This window comes from Elephas maximus, chromosome 25, assembly GCF_024166365.1.
Source record: "Elephas maximus indicus isolate mEleMax1 chromosome 25, mEleMax1 primary haplotype, whole genome shotgun sequence".
Lineage (NCBI taxonomy): Eukaryota > Metazoa > Chordata > Mammalia > Proboscidea > Elephantidae > Elephas > Elephas maximus.
In genome coordinates, this window is record NC_064843.1 from 32448452 (window position 1) to 32468802 (window position 20351).

Here is a 20351-nt window from a genome sequence, read left to right on the forward strand (position 1 = left end):
TATGTTCATGAGGGATATAGGTCTGTAATTTCCTTTTTTTGTGGTGTCTTTACCTGGTTTTGGTATCAGTGATATGGTGGCTTCATAGAATGAGTTAGGTGGTATTCCGTCATTTTCTATGCTTTGAAATACTTTTAGTAGTAGTGGTGTTAACTCTTCTCTGAAAGTTGGGTAGAACTCTGCAGTGAAGCCGTCCAGGCCAGGGCTTTTTTTTGTTGGGAGTTTTTTGATTACCTTTTCAATCTCTTTTTTTGTTATGGGTCTATTTAGTTGTTCTACTTCTGATTGTGTTAGTTTAGGTAGGTAGTGCTTTTCTAGGAATTCATCCATTTCTTCTAGGTTTGCAAATTTGTTAGAGTACAATTTTTTGTAATAATCTGATATGATTCTTTTAATTTCAGTTGCGCCTGTTGTGATGTGGCCCATCTCGTTTCTTATTCGGGTGATTTGTTTCCTTCCATGTATTTCTTTAGTCAGTCTGGCCAGTGGTTTATCAATTTTATTAATTTTTTCAAAGAACCAGCTTTTGGCTTTGTTAATTCTTTCAATTGTTTTTCTGTTCTCTAATTCATTTAGTTCAGCTCTAATTTTTATTATTTGTTTTCTTCTGGTGCCTGATGGATTCTTTTTTTGCTCACTTTCTATTTGTTCAAGTTGTAGGGACAGTTCTCTGATTTTGGCTCTTTCTTCTTTATGTATGTGTGCATTTATCGATATAAATTGACCTCTGAGCACTGCTTTTGCTGTGTCCCAGAGGTTTTGATAGGAAGTGTTTTCGTTCTCGTTGCATTCTATGAATTTCTTTATTCCCTCCTTAATGTATTCTATAACCCAGTCTTTTTTCCGCATGGTTGTTCAGTTTCCAAGTATTTGATTTCTTTTCCCTAATTTTTCTGTTATTTATTTCAACTGTTATGGCCTTGTGGTCTGAGAAGATGCTTTGTAATATTTCGATGTTTTGGATTCTGCAAAGGTTTGTTTTATGACCTAATATGTGGTCTATTCTAGAGAATGTTCCATGTGTGCTAGAAAAAAAAGTATACTTTGCAGCTGTTGGGTGGAATGTTCTGTATAAGTCTATGAGGTCAAGTTGGTTGATTGTAGCAATTAGGTCTTCCGTGTCTCTATTGAGCTTCTTACTGGAAGTCCTGTCCTTCTCCGAAAGTGGTGTGTTGAAGTCTCCTACTATAATTGTGGAGGTGTCTATCTCACTTTTCAGTTCTTTTAAGGTTTGTTTTATCTATCTTGCAGCCCTGTCATTGGGTAGCACATTCTTTTAATGTAGCGTTGACTCCACACGAGGTATTTTACTATTCCTGGGAACCTCTCAGCTATATAACATTAGAGCCTTCCTTTAGTCTCATTCCTTTAAAAGTGTGACTTTGAGTAATAAAGCATCTTTCTGAAAGTCTGAGCCATAAAAGGCCATGTACAGACCCTATCAGTGGACATTTGGGTTGCTTCCAGTTTTTCACTTTGGTAAACAAGGCTGAAAGTAACAGCCTTGTACATCTTTGTGTACTTTTCTGTTAACTTAGAAGCTACTCCTTGTGCTTGGCTCTTTCTGTCATACCTTAGTTCTTAGAAGTTCATTATCCCTAAATAATTTCAGGTCTTCGAAGTTTTTCTCGATTCAAATGAGCTCTTCCAGTTTGTAATGACTACATTGGATGGCCTGAAAAACGTGAGACATCCCTGCACTCAGCAATCAGCGGGAGAATTGCTGATAACACTGGTGAAAAATGCAGAGTCCCGCTTTGAGAAGGTAAAAAGCTCAGTGGCCATTTCCAGGGTTTGAATTACCAGCAAGTCCTCTCCACTCCTGCAGCTGAAGAGGTCTGTTCTGGTTCTCCTGTTCAGCTGGGAACAACTATTGAAGGGGCCAAGGTCAAAGCCTTAGGCCATTTGTTTACATTTATCCATTCAGCAAGCGTATACTGCATCACCACTGTGTAAGCACCGAGGGGAGGAGATTTTAAAAATCTTAGGTGTGGTCCATATTTTCCAGAAGAGGTAGTTTTTCTGAGGAGAGATAATTAACACATATGAAAATGATACCTTCAATTTAGATTTTCATTTAGATGAATTAAAAATGTTGTTGTTAGTTGCCGTTGAGTCGGTTCCGACCTATAGTGACCCTGTGCACAACAGAATGAAACACTGCCCGTCCTGCGCCATCCTTACAGTCATTGTCATGCTTGAGCTCATTGTTGCAGCCACTGTGTCAGCCCACCTCATTGAAGGTCTTTCTCTTTTCTGCTGACCCTGTACTTTGCCAAGCCTTCTGTCCTTCTCTGAAATGTCAAATTAAAAAAAAAAAAAAATCAAGCCTTAAGTGATTCTACAGGGAGGCAGATTTAGTAAGCTTAAAATCAAGGGAATTTATCTAAATGTATCTAAAAGTGATACATCAAGAAATAGCAACATGTTGTTTAGAAGTATGGAGAGACACTAAAGCGCTGAAAGGGAACAAGGTACTTGTCTCTGGAGAGCAGACCTACTTGGGGAATAAGGAGGAAAAAGCCTTGAAATACCACTGGGTCCCTAAGTGCTTCAGAGAACACCCAAACAAAATTGGAGTTCTTCCAGCAAGGATAAAGGGTGGGGGCAGAAGAGGCTGTGGGGTACGGAACCAGCAGTGTCCTGCCATAGTACCCAAGCATTGTTGGTGAAGTACTTTGGCTGTTTTTGGTTTATTGCTGTTAGAAACAGCTCTATAGTAAACATTTTTGTTCCTGTCTCCTTGGATGCAAATAGAATATTTCTCTAAAGTAGATAATGAGAAGGGGAGTTGCTGGATCCTAGGACACATACATTTAAAATTTTAATAGATACAGCTAGTGGCATACCTAGGGAGTTTAGGGTGGGAGACTTCCACGCTGGTAGGGGGAAGTATGTTATCACTGACATTGTTTAGAAACAATGGCACGTGATTGTTATAAAAAGCAGATCGACTTTTAGTTGGCTTTATTATTGTTTTTAAATTCTTTAGAAACACTGAATCTCTTTATTACCTGCACCCAGAGTGGATCACTCCATTTCCCCTTACTCCCCCCACACACACACTCACCTTGGTATGTCACTAGACACTGCCATATTATCAGTTACCTCCGAAGTAACTGTAGCCACTCCCACCAGCAGTGTATACCAAAAAAAACCAAACCCGTTGCCATCAACTCGTCAAGCTGATTCTAACTCAGTGACCCTATAGGATAGATTAGAACTGCCCCACAGAGTTTCCAAGGAGCACCTGGTGGATTTGAACTGCCGACCTTTTCGTTAGCAGCCATAGCACTATACCACTACACCACCACCAGGGTTTCCGAGCAGTGTACAGGAGTATTCATTTCTCTACTACTTCCTGAACTCTTAATAGTATCAAAATTTGAAAGTTTTGCCAATTTTATAGGTGAAAAATAGTATCTTACTGTTGTTTAAATTTGCATTTCCCGATTACTAGTGAAGCTGTTTTCACATTTTCCTGTTTACTGGATGGAAACATAAATCAGTACCACTTTTCTGAAAAGCAATTCAGTAGATCTTTTAACGATTAGTCATCTGCATGCTTCCTAGATTTCACTTCTAGGAGTCTGTTCTAAGGGAATAATCAGGAATGTAGAAAAGATGTATATACAAATACATAGCAGTATTACTTATGATATGAAAAACTGGAAACAACTCAAATGTCCAACAACCTGATATAGCTAAGTAAATTATCCATATGATGTGATACTTGTAGCCATTAAAAATTATTTTTATGAAAAGTTTACATTAACATCAAGATGGAGTTTCCCACAGAACAATTTATTTTTATGATCAAGAATATTCTAAGCAATGTAAATTGATCTAATTCTTTTGGCAGTTTATAGTCAAGAACTTTGAACTTTTCCTACCCTTTACCATAGAAACCCCATGCCTTAGAATTCATTAACTTAATTTCAGGAAATAATTTTTTTTAAATGAATGGTTATATGCACAAAGAATTTTTTGCAACTGTACTTCATGTAATTTTAAGAAAGACATTGAAATCTAGTGTACATTTTTTGTTTCATAGATGAGAAAAACTGGGGCCCAGAGAAGTTAAAGGACTTCTCCAGTGCCACAGCAGTAGTTGGTGACAGAGCCGGGCTCACATAAAGAGAACTCACATATCGTAATTATCTTCCTAGTGTTCTTTCTGCTAAACCAGTCTCCCTCACACTATGCCAGTGGTGAGTTATGGGGAAAAGTGTAACCATTGAAAGTTATAAATATAAAGGCTACTTGAGCACACGGAAAGTGAATATACAAAATAAGGTTAAGAGAAAAATGAAAGCGACAAATTGTATACACGCTGATTAGGACTGTATAAAAGCATGCAATCCATCCCATGACTAAAAAAACCATAGGAGGCTACAAGGAAAGATACATGGTGATGTTAAGGTAAGGGCTTACATGCTTAATATTGGAAAGCGTTTTATAAATAAACTTTCATAACCATTTAACTATTCCCTTTATGCTTGAAAAAGCAGGAAAGCACACTTAATACCAAAAAGAAAATCTTCCGATAGGCAGTTGGACGGACACATGGAGCCCAGACGGTGCTACAATTGCATGGTTATAACCCAGAGTTCCTCCCAGTCCACATGCAGTATACCCACAGTCAGACTTTAGGCTGCCCCTCTTATTTGATCTCCACACTGCTTCTTTTCACCTCTCTGAGGACCCTCTGTTTCTACCGAGAGCTGAAGACATAAGTCTATGAGTGGGAGGAATAGTTCAAGCAGAGAAATGACCCCTGTTGATTTTACCTGAGCATGATAGACATCACTAAGAGGAGGGCAGGTAAGGGCTGCTCTGCCATTCTCAGAGTCAAGGGTGGACTCCAAGTTCTTGCAACAGTTTTATTAGTTTGTATTACTGTAAAATCAATAATAATCATTGAGGAAATTTTTTTAAAATGTGAGCAAAAAAAAAAAATCAAGTATCTTATCACTCAAAGACACTATTTACCTCTTTGTATATACATCCAACCCTTTTATATACATATGCATGCATACAGATAAACTTTTTTTTAATAATAAACATGTTGTTTTAAAAATCACTCCCTGGGACCTTTTAGAAAGGGCCACGATACCATCAGTAACTAGTCAATATTCCTCAGGATTAAGGTCTTAGTGATTTTTTTTTCCTCTTTAGGTGCCAGAAATTATGGGAGTTATCTGTGCCCAGCTATCCACAATCATCCAGCCAAGTATCCACCAACAGGTCATAAATACTGTGAGCTTGTTTATCTCCAGGCCAAAGTATACAGACTCCGTGCTCAGCCACCTTCTGTGTCATCCAGTACCCTATGACAGGTAACAGAACCCTGTACAGCCTCTGGATTAAACTGCAGTATGTGACATAGTTCTGAGCATTGTGAAACATGGTCTAAGGGATTCTTACAGGCGAGACAAAATACAATAGACAAAGGCCTGCAGGAGAAATCAGGATAAATGCATAAACAAAAGGAAACAATCCAACAAATCCAGAATGAAGAACATTCTATAAGATAGACTGGATTCTTCAAAAAAGTTAATGTCATGAAAGAAAAAAATGGTGGTGGTGGGGATGCTGTTCTAGATTAAAGGGCACTTAAAGGCACAAAACCAAATGTAGTATGTGTCCTTGATTGTATCCTGGATTAAAAAAAAAAAAAAAGCTGTAAAATTTTTTTTTGAAAATTTTGAATATGGACTATAAGATTATTACATCAATGTCAATTTTCTTAGATGTGAAATGATATAATGGTTCTGCAGAAGAATGTCCTTATTTAGGGGTGAAGTGTCATGATGCCTGCAACTTGCTTACAAATGAGTTAGTAAAAAAAAACCAAAAAACAACTATATACATTAAAAAATACTTACATATACATAAAAAAGCATAAACATGCATAAACAAGAATGGAAATAGAGAGAGAAACAAACTACTCTTCTTTAGTGGATTTCAAATATGGTGGCACTCTTTAAGTTCCAAGGCGATGCCTTATGGGGAAGGCAGTTTGCTTTAGGAGAGGGCTCCAGGCCCCCAACCCACTTTAACCAGAGCAGCACCTTTTTAAAATCTGTTTTAAATACTATGATTTTAGGTAGCTATTTTATTGGAAGAAATAAAACAGCCTTAAAATACTGTTTCATTTTTATAACACTCAGCTTTAAAATGTTTGAAAACTGTTCTTTTAAATGAATGCTTCTCAAACAATGCTTTGGTATAGTGCTGATAGTCTATGAGGCGAACTTAGTCTACCACTAAATCAAATAATGGAGGGCTTTTACCCATGCAGAGAAAAATATTGAGTTAATATATATTTCTTTAGATGTTCTTACTTTTGTATATTTCTCTAATAAATTGTGTTTAAATCTTTGATGCTTGTTACACCTTATCTATACTAAATTTTTGTATAAAATATATCTAATGAAGCACAAAATATGTATGTTTAGTTATTTTAAGTATAATTTTATCATTATTCTATTGTTTGTATTTGTTCTACTCCTTTGAGGACTTTGAAAACTGCTTTAGATCTCATGAGAACTGTGGAATCTGGTACAAATGGAAATGACCATACTACTCAGGAAGCTTCAATCTGATTATATTCTTGGTTATTTACCTGAAGTTTGTTAGTTCGTTTACATACAGATTGGGGTGATGTACTTAAGAGTCTGTTCAAAGCATCTGTTGTGTGCAAGGGGCTCTGTCAGTCACTGGGGAGATAAAAACAAGACATGGACTTTGCCCTCAAGCAATGCATAGTCTGGTGGCAGACATAGATTAATAACAGGTGATTCCAAAGCAAAGTAGGGGATTCTGTCAGATAAAACCTAGAAGGAGACTTAACTTTGGATGAAGGATCAGAGAATTTCTGAAAGAAGGAATGGTCCCAAGCTGGATTTTGTAGTGTGAATTAATCAAGTAGAAGGTGGGATGGAGGAGTGGAAAAGGTATTCCAGGCAGAAGAAATAGCAGAAATAAAGGCAAAGAACAGTGGTGATGGTAGCACAGCATGGTGAAAGTCATTAATGTCACTGAATTGTACACCTAAAACTTGTTAAAGTGGCAAACTTTTTGTTATATATATTTTACCACAATAAAATTAAAGACAAAGGCAAGGAGGTATGAAACAGCTTGATGAATGCTGAGAGCCAGATGCACATCAGAATGGCTGGAGAGAAGTGGATAGTAAGAAGTGATCAGACAAGAGGGATCTTTTTGCAGTGATGGAGATGTTCTAAAATTAGATCGTGGTGATGGTTGCACAACTTACTAAAAATAAGTGACTTGTATGCTTAGAACATGTAGGTAAATTTTATGGTAGCATAGCCAGAATGTTCCTTAGAGGCGAGGATGGCAAGACGTCTTCTCACATACTTTGAACATGTTACCAGGAGAGACCGTTCCCTGGAGAAGGGCATCATGCTTGGTAAAGTAGAGGGTCAGCCAAAAAGAGGAAGACCCCCAACGAGATGGATTGACACAGTGGCTCCAATAGTGCACTTGAACACAGCAAAGATTGTAAGGATGGCACAGGACCGGGCAGTGTTTCGTCCTGTCATACTTAGGGGCTATGAGTTGGAACCAACTCAACAGCACCTAAGAACAACAAATTATACCTCAATAAAATTGTTTTTAAAAGTGGTCAGAAATTAGCAGAGATATATTAGGTCCAACTTAATTAAAGGCTTTATCCTATGAGAGAAAGGGAGTCACTGAAGAACTTCAGCAACTCCTGCGTTCCCTTTAGGAGTCCCTAGGATCTCCTTACTATGTTTCGTTCACATATTAGAATTACCAGGGTAGGAAGTGAAAGGTTGGGACAGTCTCTAAGCCTCTCAATTTTTAGAGTAATTTTGATGTAGGTGATTGGGAGAGTACACTTTTTACATTGGGTTTAGCACCCAAAATTGCTTGGGCAGCTTCTGAAAATAAGAGAATGGATTACAAGCATGAGTAACTCTCAGCCTCCCCTCCACCCCACACTGTCCCCATAATGCAGCTCCTCTACAGTTTCTACGTAATCCTCAGGCCCTACGTTTGATTTCAGAAGAGATCTCTTATAAAGAGAACCAAAGCTTTGTTTCAGGGCCTGACCTTAGCCAAAATTGGAGGACCGTACACTAGATTGAGTAAGTATTTCTTTGAATGCCTTCTGTGAACCTGGCATTGTGCTGGGCCCCAAGGGATTCATAGAAGAAAAGCCAGACATACTTCCTGCCTTCAGGGTGAACAAACAGACACACATACAGAGACCTGACAATAGCACTGAGGCAACCTCTATAAAGAAGAAATTTAAAAAGTGTTTTGGGAACTCTCATGAAAGACATGGTAAGGATGCAGCCAAGTCTTCACAGAACAGATGACCTTGGAGCTGGACCTGAAGGATTTTGATGGGCAGGGAAGAGCTTTGGAAAGGGCCTTCCAGTTTAAGGAAATGACATAAGCAAAGCTCAAGGTTTTCAAAGTCCACGATTTATTTGGTAAAGGTGAATTTCCAGTCTTTGGTGGCTAGAGCACGGGGTATATGATAGGGAAGTAGTAGGGCTGAAAAGGTAAATTAGGCCAGTTTGTGAATGACCTTCAAGTCCATGCTGAGGCAGTGGGAACTTGGTTCTGTAACAAGTTGGGAGTTACTGTTATGAAACCAGATACTGAGCCTTTTCATATCCTGAAGAACTAAGCAGAGAGGAAAACCTCTTGTAGATTGGATTCTAAACATATGCTAGGAATAGAAAGACTGTGGTCATCATGGTGGGTCTGGGATAAACCGTTTTCCTGAACCCTCTTACTCTTTGGAATTTCTAGGCATCTGGCTCAGTTGTGGAGAACGCTGGAAGTGGAGCTGCCCAGCACGACCTGGATTCTGTGGAGGCTTCTGAGGAAACTGCAGAAATGCCATAATGTGCCCACTCAGGGGAAGATGGCCTACGTGGCTGTTGCTGTAAGCCCTTGGGCTCTGTCCCTCCAATAGCCCACCATGCTCCCCTCCTGGATGACTGGCCCAATGCCTATCTGGAGAGTGGTTTTTTTGTTTTTGTTTTTGTCCCTCTGAAAGTTTGCTTGTCATCCACAGAGGCATCTACAGTGTCTCTGCGAAGGGTAGAAGAATCTACAGTGTCTCTACCAAGGGATTGATGTGGAGGGGTGGGGGACAGGTGAAGGAATTAGTGTGGTTTCATATGTTTTACACATTTCTCCCCTTATCCTTTAAAAAGTACATATCATCATAGTTAAAGAGTAATACAGACTCGTGAAAAAAGATTCAAATGATACAAAAGAGAAAGCTAAGGCCCCTTAGAATAGGGGTTGGCAAACTTTTTCTGTAAAAAGCCAGATAGTGTATATCTTAGGCTTCACAAGCCACATACAGTCTCTATAACATAGTCTTTGGTTTTTTCAATAATCCTATAAAAATGTAAAAACCACCCTTAGTTCATGGCTGTACTATCTCCCTAGAGATGAACTTTCCAGGAGTGTTCATACATGTACAAACCTTTTGTGTACACATATGGTATACTTTTAGTTTTTTTTTTTTTTTCTCTCCTATCAGTTAATGATTCAGCTTTCTCTAGGCTATTATCATTTTTTTTTTTCAGCTTCCAAAATTATTTCAAAATCTCTAATATGCTGTTGTCTCCTTTCCTATTCTCTCTGTTCTCATGAATTTATGCCTTTTTAAAAATGTCTATACTGTCATTTTAGTGCAGTTATAGGAGTTAGAACAGATAAAAGTATTTTACCATGTTATTTAATCATGTTATTCTATGAATTTTATATAAGTAAGATCATGCTACATATACTGTTCGGTGACCCACTTTTTTTCACTTAACACTGTATGAACTACTATCCATATCAGTACACAAAGATCCCTGTTACCATCTTCATGGCTGCATAGTAAGTTATTTTTAATTACCTTTTTTTTAATAGGTAATACTTACATGGTACAGAACCATTATTTAGTTATCAAGCTTCCTGTTGGTGAACATTCAGACTTTGAGCCATTAAAACAATCATACATACGTACATTTTGTTATACATATCCAATTATTTTCTTAGAATAAAGTCCATAGAAAGGGAATTCCAAGGTCAGAGGGTGAGCTTATTTAAAACTTTGATCCGTGTTCCCAGCTTGTCCTTTAGAACATCGCCTTTTCTCCGTTGCTATATCAGAATGTCTGTTTATCCGCATTCTCTACACTGAAGTTAGCAGTCTCCTCACTGTTGTAATTATAATTTTGTTATTGGTAAGGTCGAATATTTGTATACGTTTTTAATTGACCACTTGTATTTCTTCCTTTTTAAAAAAATATTTTATTGTGTTTTAGATGAAAGTTTACACAGCAAATTAGATTCTCACTCAACAATTGATATACAAATCATTCTGTGACATTGATTACATGTGTCAGTACTCTCACCATTTCCACCCTGCCTGCCTCATCCTTCCAGTTTTCCTGCCCCTCCTTGCCTTCTCATCTTTGCTTTTGGGAAACGTGGACCCTGTGGTCTCATATTGTTGATTGTTTAAAGGAGCACATTCCTCACAGGTGTTATTGTTTATTTTATAGGCCAATCTATTATTGGCTAAAAGGTGACCTCCAGGAGTGGCTTCTGTTCCACTCCTGTGTCTTAGGGTGATAGTCTAGGGGTTTCTTCTAGTCTCTATCAGTCTAGTAAGTCTGGTCTTTTTTATGAATTTGAATTTTGTTCTACATTTTTCTGCCATTCTAACAGGGACCTTCTATTGTGTCCCTGGTCAGAATGGTCAGTAGTGGTAGCCAGGCATCATCTAGTTCGTCTGGTCTCAGGCTAGAAGAGGCTGTGGTTCACAATTGCTGTTAGTCTTTTGGGTTAATTTCTTCCTTGAGTCTTTGGTTTCCTTCACTCTCTTTTGCTCTAGACAGGAAAAGACCAATAGTTGTATCTTAGAGGGCTGCTCACAAGCTTTTAAGACCCCAGACGTTACTTACCAAACTAGGATGTAGAACATTATCTTTATGAACTAAGTTATGCCAGTTGACCTAGTTGTCCCATGAGACTAGGTCCTGAGTCTTCAAACCCAGTAAATCGGTCCCACAAGGTGTTTGGTTATGTCTAGGAAGTATCTATAACTGTGCCCCCTATGTGTTTTATTGTATGTATGAATATATATGTAGCACATACAAGCATGTATATACATATGCCCACAAATATACCTATATATGCACACACGTACTCCCATACACCTTTCCACACCCGTATAGCATATATATCTACCTATGTAACCACTCACATATCTTTTTGCTTGTTATTACTGATGCAAAATTGTATATGTTATAGCATTTACCATAAAAAAATAGTTGTCCTTTATTCTTATGTACCCCTCAGTGTCTTCATTTACCTTGGTCAAGTTGTGTTGACTTTCCCCATATTGTGTGTTGCCTTTCTCGTTACCAGAATTAACACATGTCTTTATTGGGTTACTATCTAGTAAGTGATTTCCCTTCCCTTCCTCTCCCATCCTCGGTAACCATCAAAGAACATTGCTTTCTATGTATATGCCTATTCTTGACTTTTTATAAAAGTGGTATCATGCAACATTTGTCCTTTTGTAATTGACTTATTTCACTCAGCATAGTGTCCTTCAGATTCATTCATGTTATAAAATGTTTCATGGATTTATCATTATTTATTGTTATGTAGTATTCCATTGTGTATATGTACCACAATTTGTTTACCCATTCATCTGTTGATGTGCTCTTAGGTTGTTTCCATCTTTTTGCTGTTGTGAATAATCCTGCAATGAACATAGGTATGCATATGTCTACTTGTGTCACTGCTCTTATGTCTCTAGGATATATACTAGGAGTAGGATTGCTGAATCATAAGGTACTTCTAGCTTTTTGAGAAAGCACCATACTGTTTCCCATAGTGGTTGTATCATTTTACGGTCCCACCAGCAGTGTATAAGAGTTTCAGTCTCCCCACAACCTCACCAGCATTTGTTTTCTATTTTTCTGATCAGTGCCATTTTTGCAAGGGTAAGATGGTATCTCATTGTAGTTCTGAGTTTCATCTCTCAAATGGCTAATGACTGTGAACATCTCTTCATGTGTTTGTTAGCCACCTGAATGTCCTCTTCGGTGAAGTGTCTGTTAATGTCCTTTGCCCATTTTTAACTTGGATTGTTTGTTTTTTGTTGCTGAGTTGTTGCAGTTCTCTATATATTTTAGAGATTAGACCCTTATCAGATATGTCATTGCCAAAATTTTTTTCCCAGTCTGTAGGTTCTCTTTTTACTCTTTTGGTAAAGTCTTTTGATGACTGTTTGATTTTTAGGATGTCCTAGTTATCTAGTTTATCTTCTGTTGTTTGTATTTCTTCTTGCATGACTTGTGTGCTCATGTCCTGTACACCAGTGCCTTTCAAACTTAATATGCACACAAACCTCAGTCACTTGGAGATCTTTATTAAAATACAGATTCTGCTACAGTAGATCTGCAGTGGGGCTTGAGATTCTCCATTTCTAACTAGCTCCCTACACTTTGAGTAGCAAGCCTTTATACATTTTTTCTTATTTATTAGAACATTTTATGTATTAAAAATATTGTGTTGATAGATATAATGCAATATTTTTCTAACTTTTTTGTCATTTAACTTTGTTTATGATAATCTTTGCTCTGGTTTTTTATTTGTCTGTAATTGAACCTGTTAATATTTTCCTTTATGACTTCTGAATTTCAGATTTCCCCTTACTCTGGGGTAACTTTTAATGACAACTTCACTCTTATTCCTTTTTCCCCTCATTTTCATGTCCTTCCTCTAGTTACCACTGTGTTCTGTCTTTGAAATAGTAGAACCAGAAAGCATGTTCTGCCACAAACATTATTATTAAAGCCAAAGTAAAATTAGGGCTAGCAGGTGTTCAGTTCTGCTATGTGCCTTTTCTACCACAGGCAACAGATGCCCTTTATGAGGTGTTTATGGGAAACAGACTCCGAGCAGCTACGTTCCGACTCTTTCCTCAGCTTCTCATGACACTGCTTATCCAGATTCACCACAGCATCGGCCTCACCATGTCTGATGTCGCCATCCCAAGTGGCCTGTACACAGACCAGGAAGTGTCTTCAGAGGTCACCCCTTTGTGGTACTGCCCATTGTGATTTCATTTACTTAACTAACACTTATTAAGCACTGGGCAGTGTGGTGGACACAAGGATAACCAAGATGTGGTCTCAACCCTGGGAGAGCTTACAGCCTGCTACTCACATGAAACATCAAGATGAAATGCCCAGGGGTCATTCTGGGATCTCATTGGTTGACTTCGGTTTTATTGCTACCAAGGCAAATTTGATCATCTGGGTCCAGAATCCCTGCAAAATAATGTATGATGTCATGCCAGTCCTTTTTAAATCAAGCAAAAGAGACAAAGACAAGCCAAATGGCTTCAAACTTACCCCAAAAACTGCTGTCTACAGCAGAATGGTTCCTTGTTTCTGTTTGCAAATGAGGAGGTATTTTTAGTCCCCCATAAGGGTTCTACTGAGACCCTTAACCCAACTCAGTAGAATTTTCTTAGTGTCACCGTAGAACATTGATTTCTTTCAGAGAAGGTACTATAATGTGGCATATTTAAAAACACCAGACTAGGAGTCAGGAGACCTGAGTTCTAGTTTTCATTCATCCATTTAACTAGCTGTGTACCCTGGACAAATCTTTCTTTCGTGTCTCAGTTTTCTTATCCGTAAACAAGGATGTCAGGTTAGGTGATCTCCAAGGACCCTTCTAGCTTTAAGTCCAGTAAGTAGCTTGAAAAAGCAGTTGGAGGTAAATTATATCTCAATAAAGTTTTAAGGAAAAAAAAAGCAGTGGATATGGTTTAGCATCCAAGATCATTTGTTTTGTCATAGATTTCTTTTCAAACTCCTGGAGAAACCAAATCTAGTTATATTTCTTTATGCTACAAATTTATGTGAAGGACCTTTCAAGTTATTAGAGCATTAAGAATCTTTTAGGAAATCTAGATAGGAGAGAATTACAGTCAACCAACTCTCAATGCATAGCCCCCCTCAGTGAGAGCGGGATGACTGTGTGACAGTAAGTTGGAGGAACCTCTTCTAGTGACCTGTACTGTTTCTGTTTGATTTAGCTTTGCCATACAGGCTACAAAGACTCTCCTGCTCAGAACATTGTGCTGGCAGGAATTCAACATCATGGAAAAGAATAAAGGATGGACCCTGCTGGAAGGAAAAGATTGTCATCTTCAGGGAGTATCTCTCCTTGCCAAGTAAGGCTTCTTTGACGTGCATATATCCACCTGCCCTAAATCAACATTGTTTTAGATTTTTTTTTTCCCTTCATTTTTAGTCACCACGGCCACCAAGTTTGAATAACCTCCTTATAACAGGGTGGGCAAATACCCATAATGCCAGGCAAATTTTTTAGAGATCCTGTCCCTGCTATCCTCTCTTGTGCACCTGAAGCTGGGCAAAAACTTTAGAGGGGCCCTGGCCATGGACAAGTGCAGTCCGGATGGTAGCACCTCTGAGAGTTGTTGTGTCGGTATTCTGTTTTGCAGTGCTTTGCTGGAAAGAAATCACCTCCTTGCACATAAGGTCATGTACTTGTTAGTCCCTCTTCTTAACCGAGGGAACGATAAACATAAAATCACATCTGCAGGCTTTTTTGTGGAGGTAAGACCTATTTTTTTTTTCAAGACCCATTCTTTAGAAGTTGGATTCAGGAAGCCCATAAAGGAGCAGCACTTGCCTTCCTAGACTACTTTCAACTTAGTGGCAGGCTGGGGTCCGTTTCAGGTGTGAGATAGAAATATTTTTCAGATTTAAGCCTACCAAAATTCTTCTTTCCACTTATTTACTCATTATTCAGCATTCCTTGCATACCTACAGTGTAAACATCACTCTGTAGTGTATATGCTGTAGAGATTTCAGAGGAAAATACATATTTTGAAGTTGGTGGGAATGTAGTTCACCTCATGAGGAAGAGCTTAAAAGTAACTTCTTAGGCTGATTTCTGGGTTTTTTCAGCTTCTCCAGAGTCCAGTGGCTAGGAGACTGCCCAGCATATACTCTGTTGCCCGCTTGAAAGACTGGCTACATCATGGGAATAATCTCTTCAGAGCTCTTGGCCTGAGGGGCCTGTGCTATCTCCTCAGACACCAGGAGATGGTAAGAGGGGTCTCTGAAACCACTGATTCTCCAGTCATAAATTAAACATATGCCAAAAAGATACCCAGGAAACTAGAAACAGCTATTGCCCCTGAGGAAGAAAATTGGAAAGCCTAGGGACAAGAGTGGGTAAGAGGTCTTTTTCACCGTATACCCTTTTGAACTATTCAAATTGTATACCTAAGAAATACGTAAATAGTGACTATTAAAAATTAATGGAATCAAAAGAAACAAAAAGTCCAAGTCACATGTATTCATAATATTTGAAACCTGCAGTTTGTATAGGAGATACCCTCATTATCATCACAACCTGGGCAGCATTCAGGTGTCCTTTATGCCTTGTACAATATTACCCCGTAGGGTAAATTGGACAGGCCATTCTATCTGCCCACAAGGAGATTATATCATCTAAGACAAAGATCACTGACATTCATACTGAAAGAGACCGTATCTTCCACAGACCTAGCTAGAAACAAAGCCTTGGTCAGAAGAGAGTAACCCCTGATGCTTCAGCTTTATCAGTTGGGTTCTATTTATTTTATCTAAAAATACGTGTATGTATCTGAAGCAAAAATGACAAAATTAATATGTGTTAATTCTGCTAGATTGGATGCATGTATATTTGTTTCTTAGTTCTATGTACTTTTTTACATGTATGTTTTAGTCTTTAAAACGCTGAGACTGCTTCCTTTGGAGTGGGCGGTCTCAGAAGAGCAGAATCTCAATTCAGAATGGGAAGGATATGAATTCCTGCCAAGAGATTTTCTAGCCTTTGTTTGGATACCTTCCAAATGACCTGAGCTAGCCATTCCACTTTCTCTCATTGTTAGGGGAGTTCTTCCTTAGATTAAGCCCAAGTCCATATGCCTGGATCTCCCCAATCTGACCCCATTTCTGCCTTGTGAGGTGACTTATAACAGCTCTGCTCCCTTTTCTACATATCAACCCTGCCAATACTGAGAGACACCAAGCATACCCTCTTTACGTCTCTGTTCTTGACTATTCCCCCCTACCAAAACTGAACAAGCATCAGGTACTGAGTAAAAGTAGGGAGCCCTCCTTTTGGTACCAAATGATATGCTGTCAGGAGAGGTGGTGATGTGCTGTGTTTGGGCACACAGAGGGAAGATATCAAGAGGCTGCTACCATGCATCTTAGACAGCTTATGTGAAACCGACGAGAGTATTGTGTTGTTGGCCATCCAGATACTCCTGCACTTTGTCCGTTCAATGGATTTCACCACCTTAGCTGCCATGATGAGGACGCTGTTCTCCTTATTTGGTGATGTAAGACTGAGGGGGCGAGGGTAATTGGCATAGCAGTAAGTAGAAGTTGGGATAGTAATAAGTAACACTCTGTTTTATATAGTGCTTTTTTACTTTCAGAGCACTTTCAAATATCCTCTCTTAAGACCCCCCCAGGTAACCATGATGTTGGCAGGGTGATGTTATTCTCATTGTGCAGATAAAAAATACTGAGACATAAGACTTGCCAAGGTACCACCCTGTTTCATGGGATGGGGAAGAAGCTTGTTCCTTTCAAGGAACAATCGGGACTGGGCCAAATGGTGAACCATACATATGTCCCCATCCCAAATGCAAAAAATTTTTCAAAAAGAAATACATGGAGTAAAATGAACAGCATCCTTGGAAGAGTAAAACATACCAAGGCTGGGATTTTTAGTTGTAGCAAAACAAGTTGCGTGAATAGTTAATACCAGTATCAGGCACAAGCTGTGATGACCACAGGTGGGACCATACCCATTTCTCATTTGTAGAGAAAGAGAAGGGCAAGTAGTGCCAAATCAGCAAAGCTTGCTATCTCTAGATATCTTTATCTTCCTAAAAAAAAAAATTATCTTCCTACCCTCAGCTAAATACAGCCAAATAGTCTCATGTTAGGACTGACTTTCCAATCCGACTAGATTCTTACAAACTAAGCATGCATACCTTCAGTGAGCTCCTTTCCTCTGGATACTTCCATCATAGGTGAGACCTAATGTTCATCGTTTCTCCATGACTCTCTTTGGAGCTTCCATAAAGTCTGTGAAATCCACAGATAAGAAGGGTGTAGAGAACCAAGTCTTGGACAGCTTGGTCCCACTACTTCTGTATTCTCAGGATGAAAATGATGCAGTAGCTGAGGTAAGGCCTACCATCAACTTCTTCCAGCCCTGACTAACTTCAAATCCAGAGCCAAATCTGCAAATAAGTGTTCATGTCTTTGAAAGTAGGGACTATGTGGTACCATCTTTGTATTCCCCATAGCATCTAGCACAGAGCTACCTTTCAATTGTTTTGCCTAAGTGAATTGTGTGAAAAAGCTTACTCTTTATTTCTATATAGCAAATTATGATCCTTTGTGGGTACAAATAATAAATTATACCTCTTTGTAGCCCTATCCCAATATTCAGCATAGCACAGAGTCCTAAATACATAGTCCAACTCAACAAACTCTTACTTATGACAATGATACTATTCCATTATCTTTCATCTTTCACTTTAAGAACTGCTTCATGGCCTTGAGACAAATAGACTAAGCTGGAGATAGTAGCTTCTCTGACAATCTGGAGGAGCCTATACCTTGCCTTAACTTTCCAAGGATTTCTGCCATAAGAGTTGTGGTTTCCCATTTAAGCCACCCTAGTCTCAACTGGGAGCTGGGTGGGAGGTTGGAAGTGTCATCATCTTTAGTGCTGTCCCACAGCTCCGAATTCTGTCCATGCCCAAGTGCTAACTATGACCGCCAGTAATGGCTACCCAGGGAGATAGGTTTAGACCACAAGGATTCTGGAAGAATGGGTGAGCACTCACCTCAGGTGTCCCCCCTTACAGAAATGAAAGCTCAAGTTCTTCAGGTTCAGAAACAGGAATCTTGTTATGGAGGAAATTTTATGCTACTGTAGACATAAATATGAAATATTTCAGACTGCCAGTAAAGTATAGAGCAGAGCTTCCCAATGAGGTGATAGAGAAGTATGCCCTATAGGGATTACAGATATGTGGAAGTATTGCCCCCTTTCCCCAACCTTTGGCAATCAGGCAAAGCCTAGAGCAGCCAAAGCTCTGGGCTTTTCCTCAAACTTTGAACAACCTCTGTCTGCTTCTTTCAAGACTCCTCAGAGGGCAGCCCAAGTAGAGAGGAGGGTCTAGCATTAAATGAGCTGGGAATTACTGGTGCAGAGAATAACACAATGAACACCCATATAGCCACCACTTACTGTAAGGAATAAAACATGCACCTATCCCCAATTGAATCCTACCCAAGAAAAATCATTCTGAATCTTTTTTTTCATTCTTGTGGTAAAACTTTATGTTATATCTTTCTATAAATAGCTTTCTGCAACTGTTTGTTGTTGTTTAGTATTTATGAGATTTATCTGTTGTATAAAGCTCTTGTTTATTCATGTTGAATGCTATATAGTATTCCATCATATGAATATCCTGCAACTTATCCCATTCACTTATTCCTAGACATTTAGATTGTTTTCAATTTTTTATTATTACAAACAATGCTGCAATGACCGTTCTTGTACATATTTCTTTGAGCACATGCGTGAAAGTTTCTTAAGTATATAAACCCACAAGTGGAATACCTGGGTATCTTTAACTTTACTAGATATTGACAAATTATTAAACAAAACAGCTGAACCAATTTGTATTCCCATCAGTCTCCAAATGACTTTCTTTCCTTCATCTTTTTTTTTCTTTTTTAATTTTTATTGTGCCTTAAGTGAAAGTTTACAAATCAAGTCAGTCTCTCATATAAAAATTTATATACACCTTGCTATATACACCTAGTTGCTCTCCCCACCCTCTTTCTCCCCACCCTCCATTTCCGTGTCCATTCAGACAGCTTCTGTCCCCCTCTGCCTTCTCATCTCCCCTCCAAACAGGAGCTGCTCACATAGTCTCATGTGTCTGCTTGATCTAAGAAGCTCACTCCTCACCAGTATCATTTTCTATCCTATAGTCCAGTCCAATCTCTGTCTGAAGACTTGGCTTTGGGAATTGTTCCTGTCTTGGGCTGACAGAAGGTGTGGGGACCATGACCTCCAGCGTCCTTCTAGTCTCAGTCAGACCATTAAGTCTGGTCTTTTTATGAGAATTTGAGGTCCGCGTCCCACTGCTCTCCTGCTCCCTCAGGGGTTCTCTGTTGTATTCCCTGTCAGGGCAGTCATCGGTTGTAGCTGGGCACCATCTAGTTCTTCTGGTCTCAGGCTGATGTAGTCTCTGAATTATGTGGCCTTTTCTGTCTCTTGGGCTTGTAATTACCTTGTGTCTTTGGAGTTCTTCATTCTCCTTTGCTCCAGATGGGTCGATACCAATTGAGGCATCTTAGATGGCTGCCTGATAGCGTTTAAGACCCCAGACACCACTCTCCAAAGTGGGATGCAGAATGTTTTCTTAATAGATTTTATTAGGCCAGTTGACCTAGATGTCCGCTGAAACCATGGACTCCAAGCCCCACCCCACCCCCCCACCCCCGCTACACTGGCCTTCAAAGTGTTCAGTTTATTCAGGAAACTTCTTTGCTTTTGGTTTAGTCCAGTTGTGCTGACCTCTCCTGTATTGTGTGTTGTCTTTCCCTTTACCTAAAATAGTTCTTGTCTACTATCTAATTAGTGAATATCCCTCTCCCTCCCTCCATCCCCACTCTCATAACATCAAAGAATGTTTTCTTCTTTGTTTAAACTATTTCTCGAGTTCTTACAATAGTGGTCTCATACAACATTTGTCCTTTTGCAACTAAGTAATTTCACTCAGCATAATGCCTTCCAGATTCCTCCATGTTATGAAATGTTTCATGGATTCATCATTGTTCTTTATTGATGAGTAGTATTCCATTGTGTGAATATACCATAATTTTATTTATCCATTCATCAGTTGACGGGCACCTTGGTTGCTTCCATCTTTTTGCTGTTGTAAACAGTGCTGCAGTGAACATGGGTGTGCATATATCTGTTCATGTAAAGGCTCTTATTTTTCTAGGATATATTCCAAGGAGTGGGATTGCTGAATCGTATGGTAGTTCTATATCTTTAAGGAAGCGCCAAATTGATTTCCAAAGTGCTTGTACCATTTTACATTCCCACCAGCAATGTATAAATGTTCCAGTCTCTCCACAACCTCTCCAGCATTTATTATTATGTGTTTTTTGGATTAATGCCAGCCT

The 20351-nt window shown here is 39.0% G+C and overlaps 1 protein-coding gene across 12 annotated transcripts in view; it reads left to right on the top strand.

Moving 5' to 3' along the window:
• The window catches only part of MROH8 (maestro heat like repeat family member 8), a 90366-nt gene that overhangs the window by 58931 nt on the left and 11084 nt on the right, over nt 1–20351 (top strand). For 10 of the 12 annotated variants that reach the window (XR_007515464.1, XM_049870034.1, XM_049870032.1 and 7 more), the window contains 9 exons: nt 1613–1765; nt 5179–5339; nt 8818–8953; nt 12945–13135; nt 14138–14275; nt 14567–14681; nt 15036–15176; nt 16298–16462; nt 17165–17320. Coding sequence is in view for 11 of the 12 variants with exons in the window: in XM_049870034.1 (XP_049725991.1) it covers nt 1613–1765; nt 5179–5339; nt 8818–8953; nt 12945–13135; nt 14138–14275; nt 14567–14681; nt 15036–15176; nt 16298–16462; nt 17165–17320 (1356 nt within the window). In the remaining variant the exon portion in view is untranslated. The remainder of the gene's footprint in view (nt 1–1612; nt 1766–5178; nt 5340–8817; nt 8954–12944; nt 13136–14137; nt 14276–14566; nt 14682–15035; nt 15177–16297; nt 16463–17164; nt 17321–20351) is intronic. The other 2 variants (XM_049870036.1, XM_049870035.1) reach the window with 2 other exon arrangements.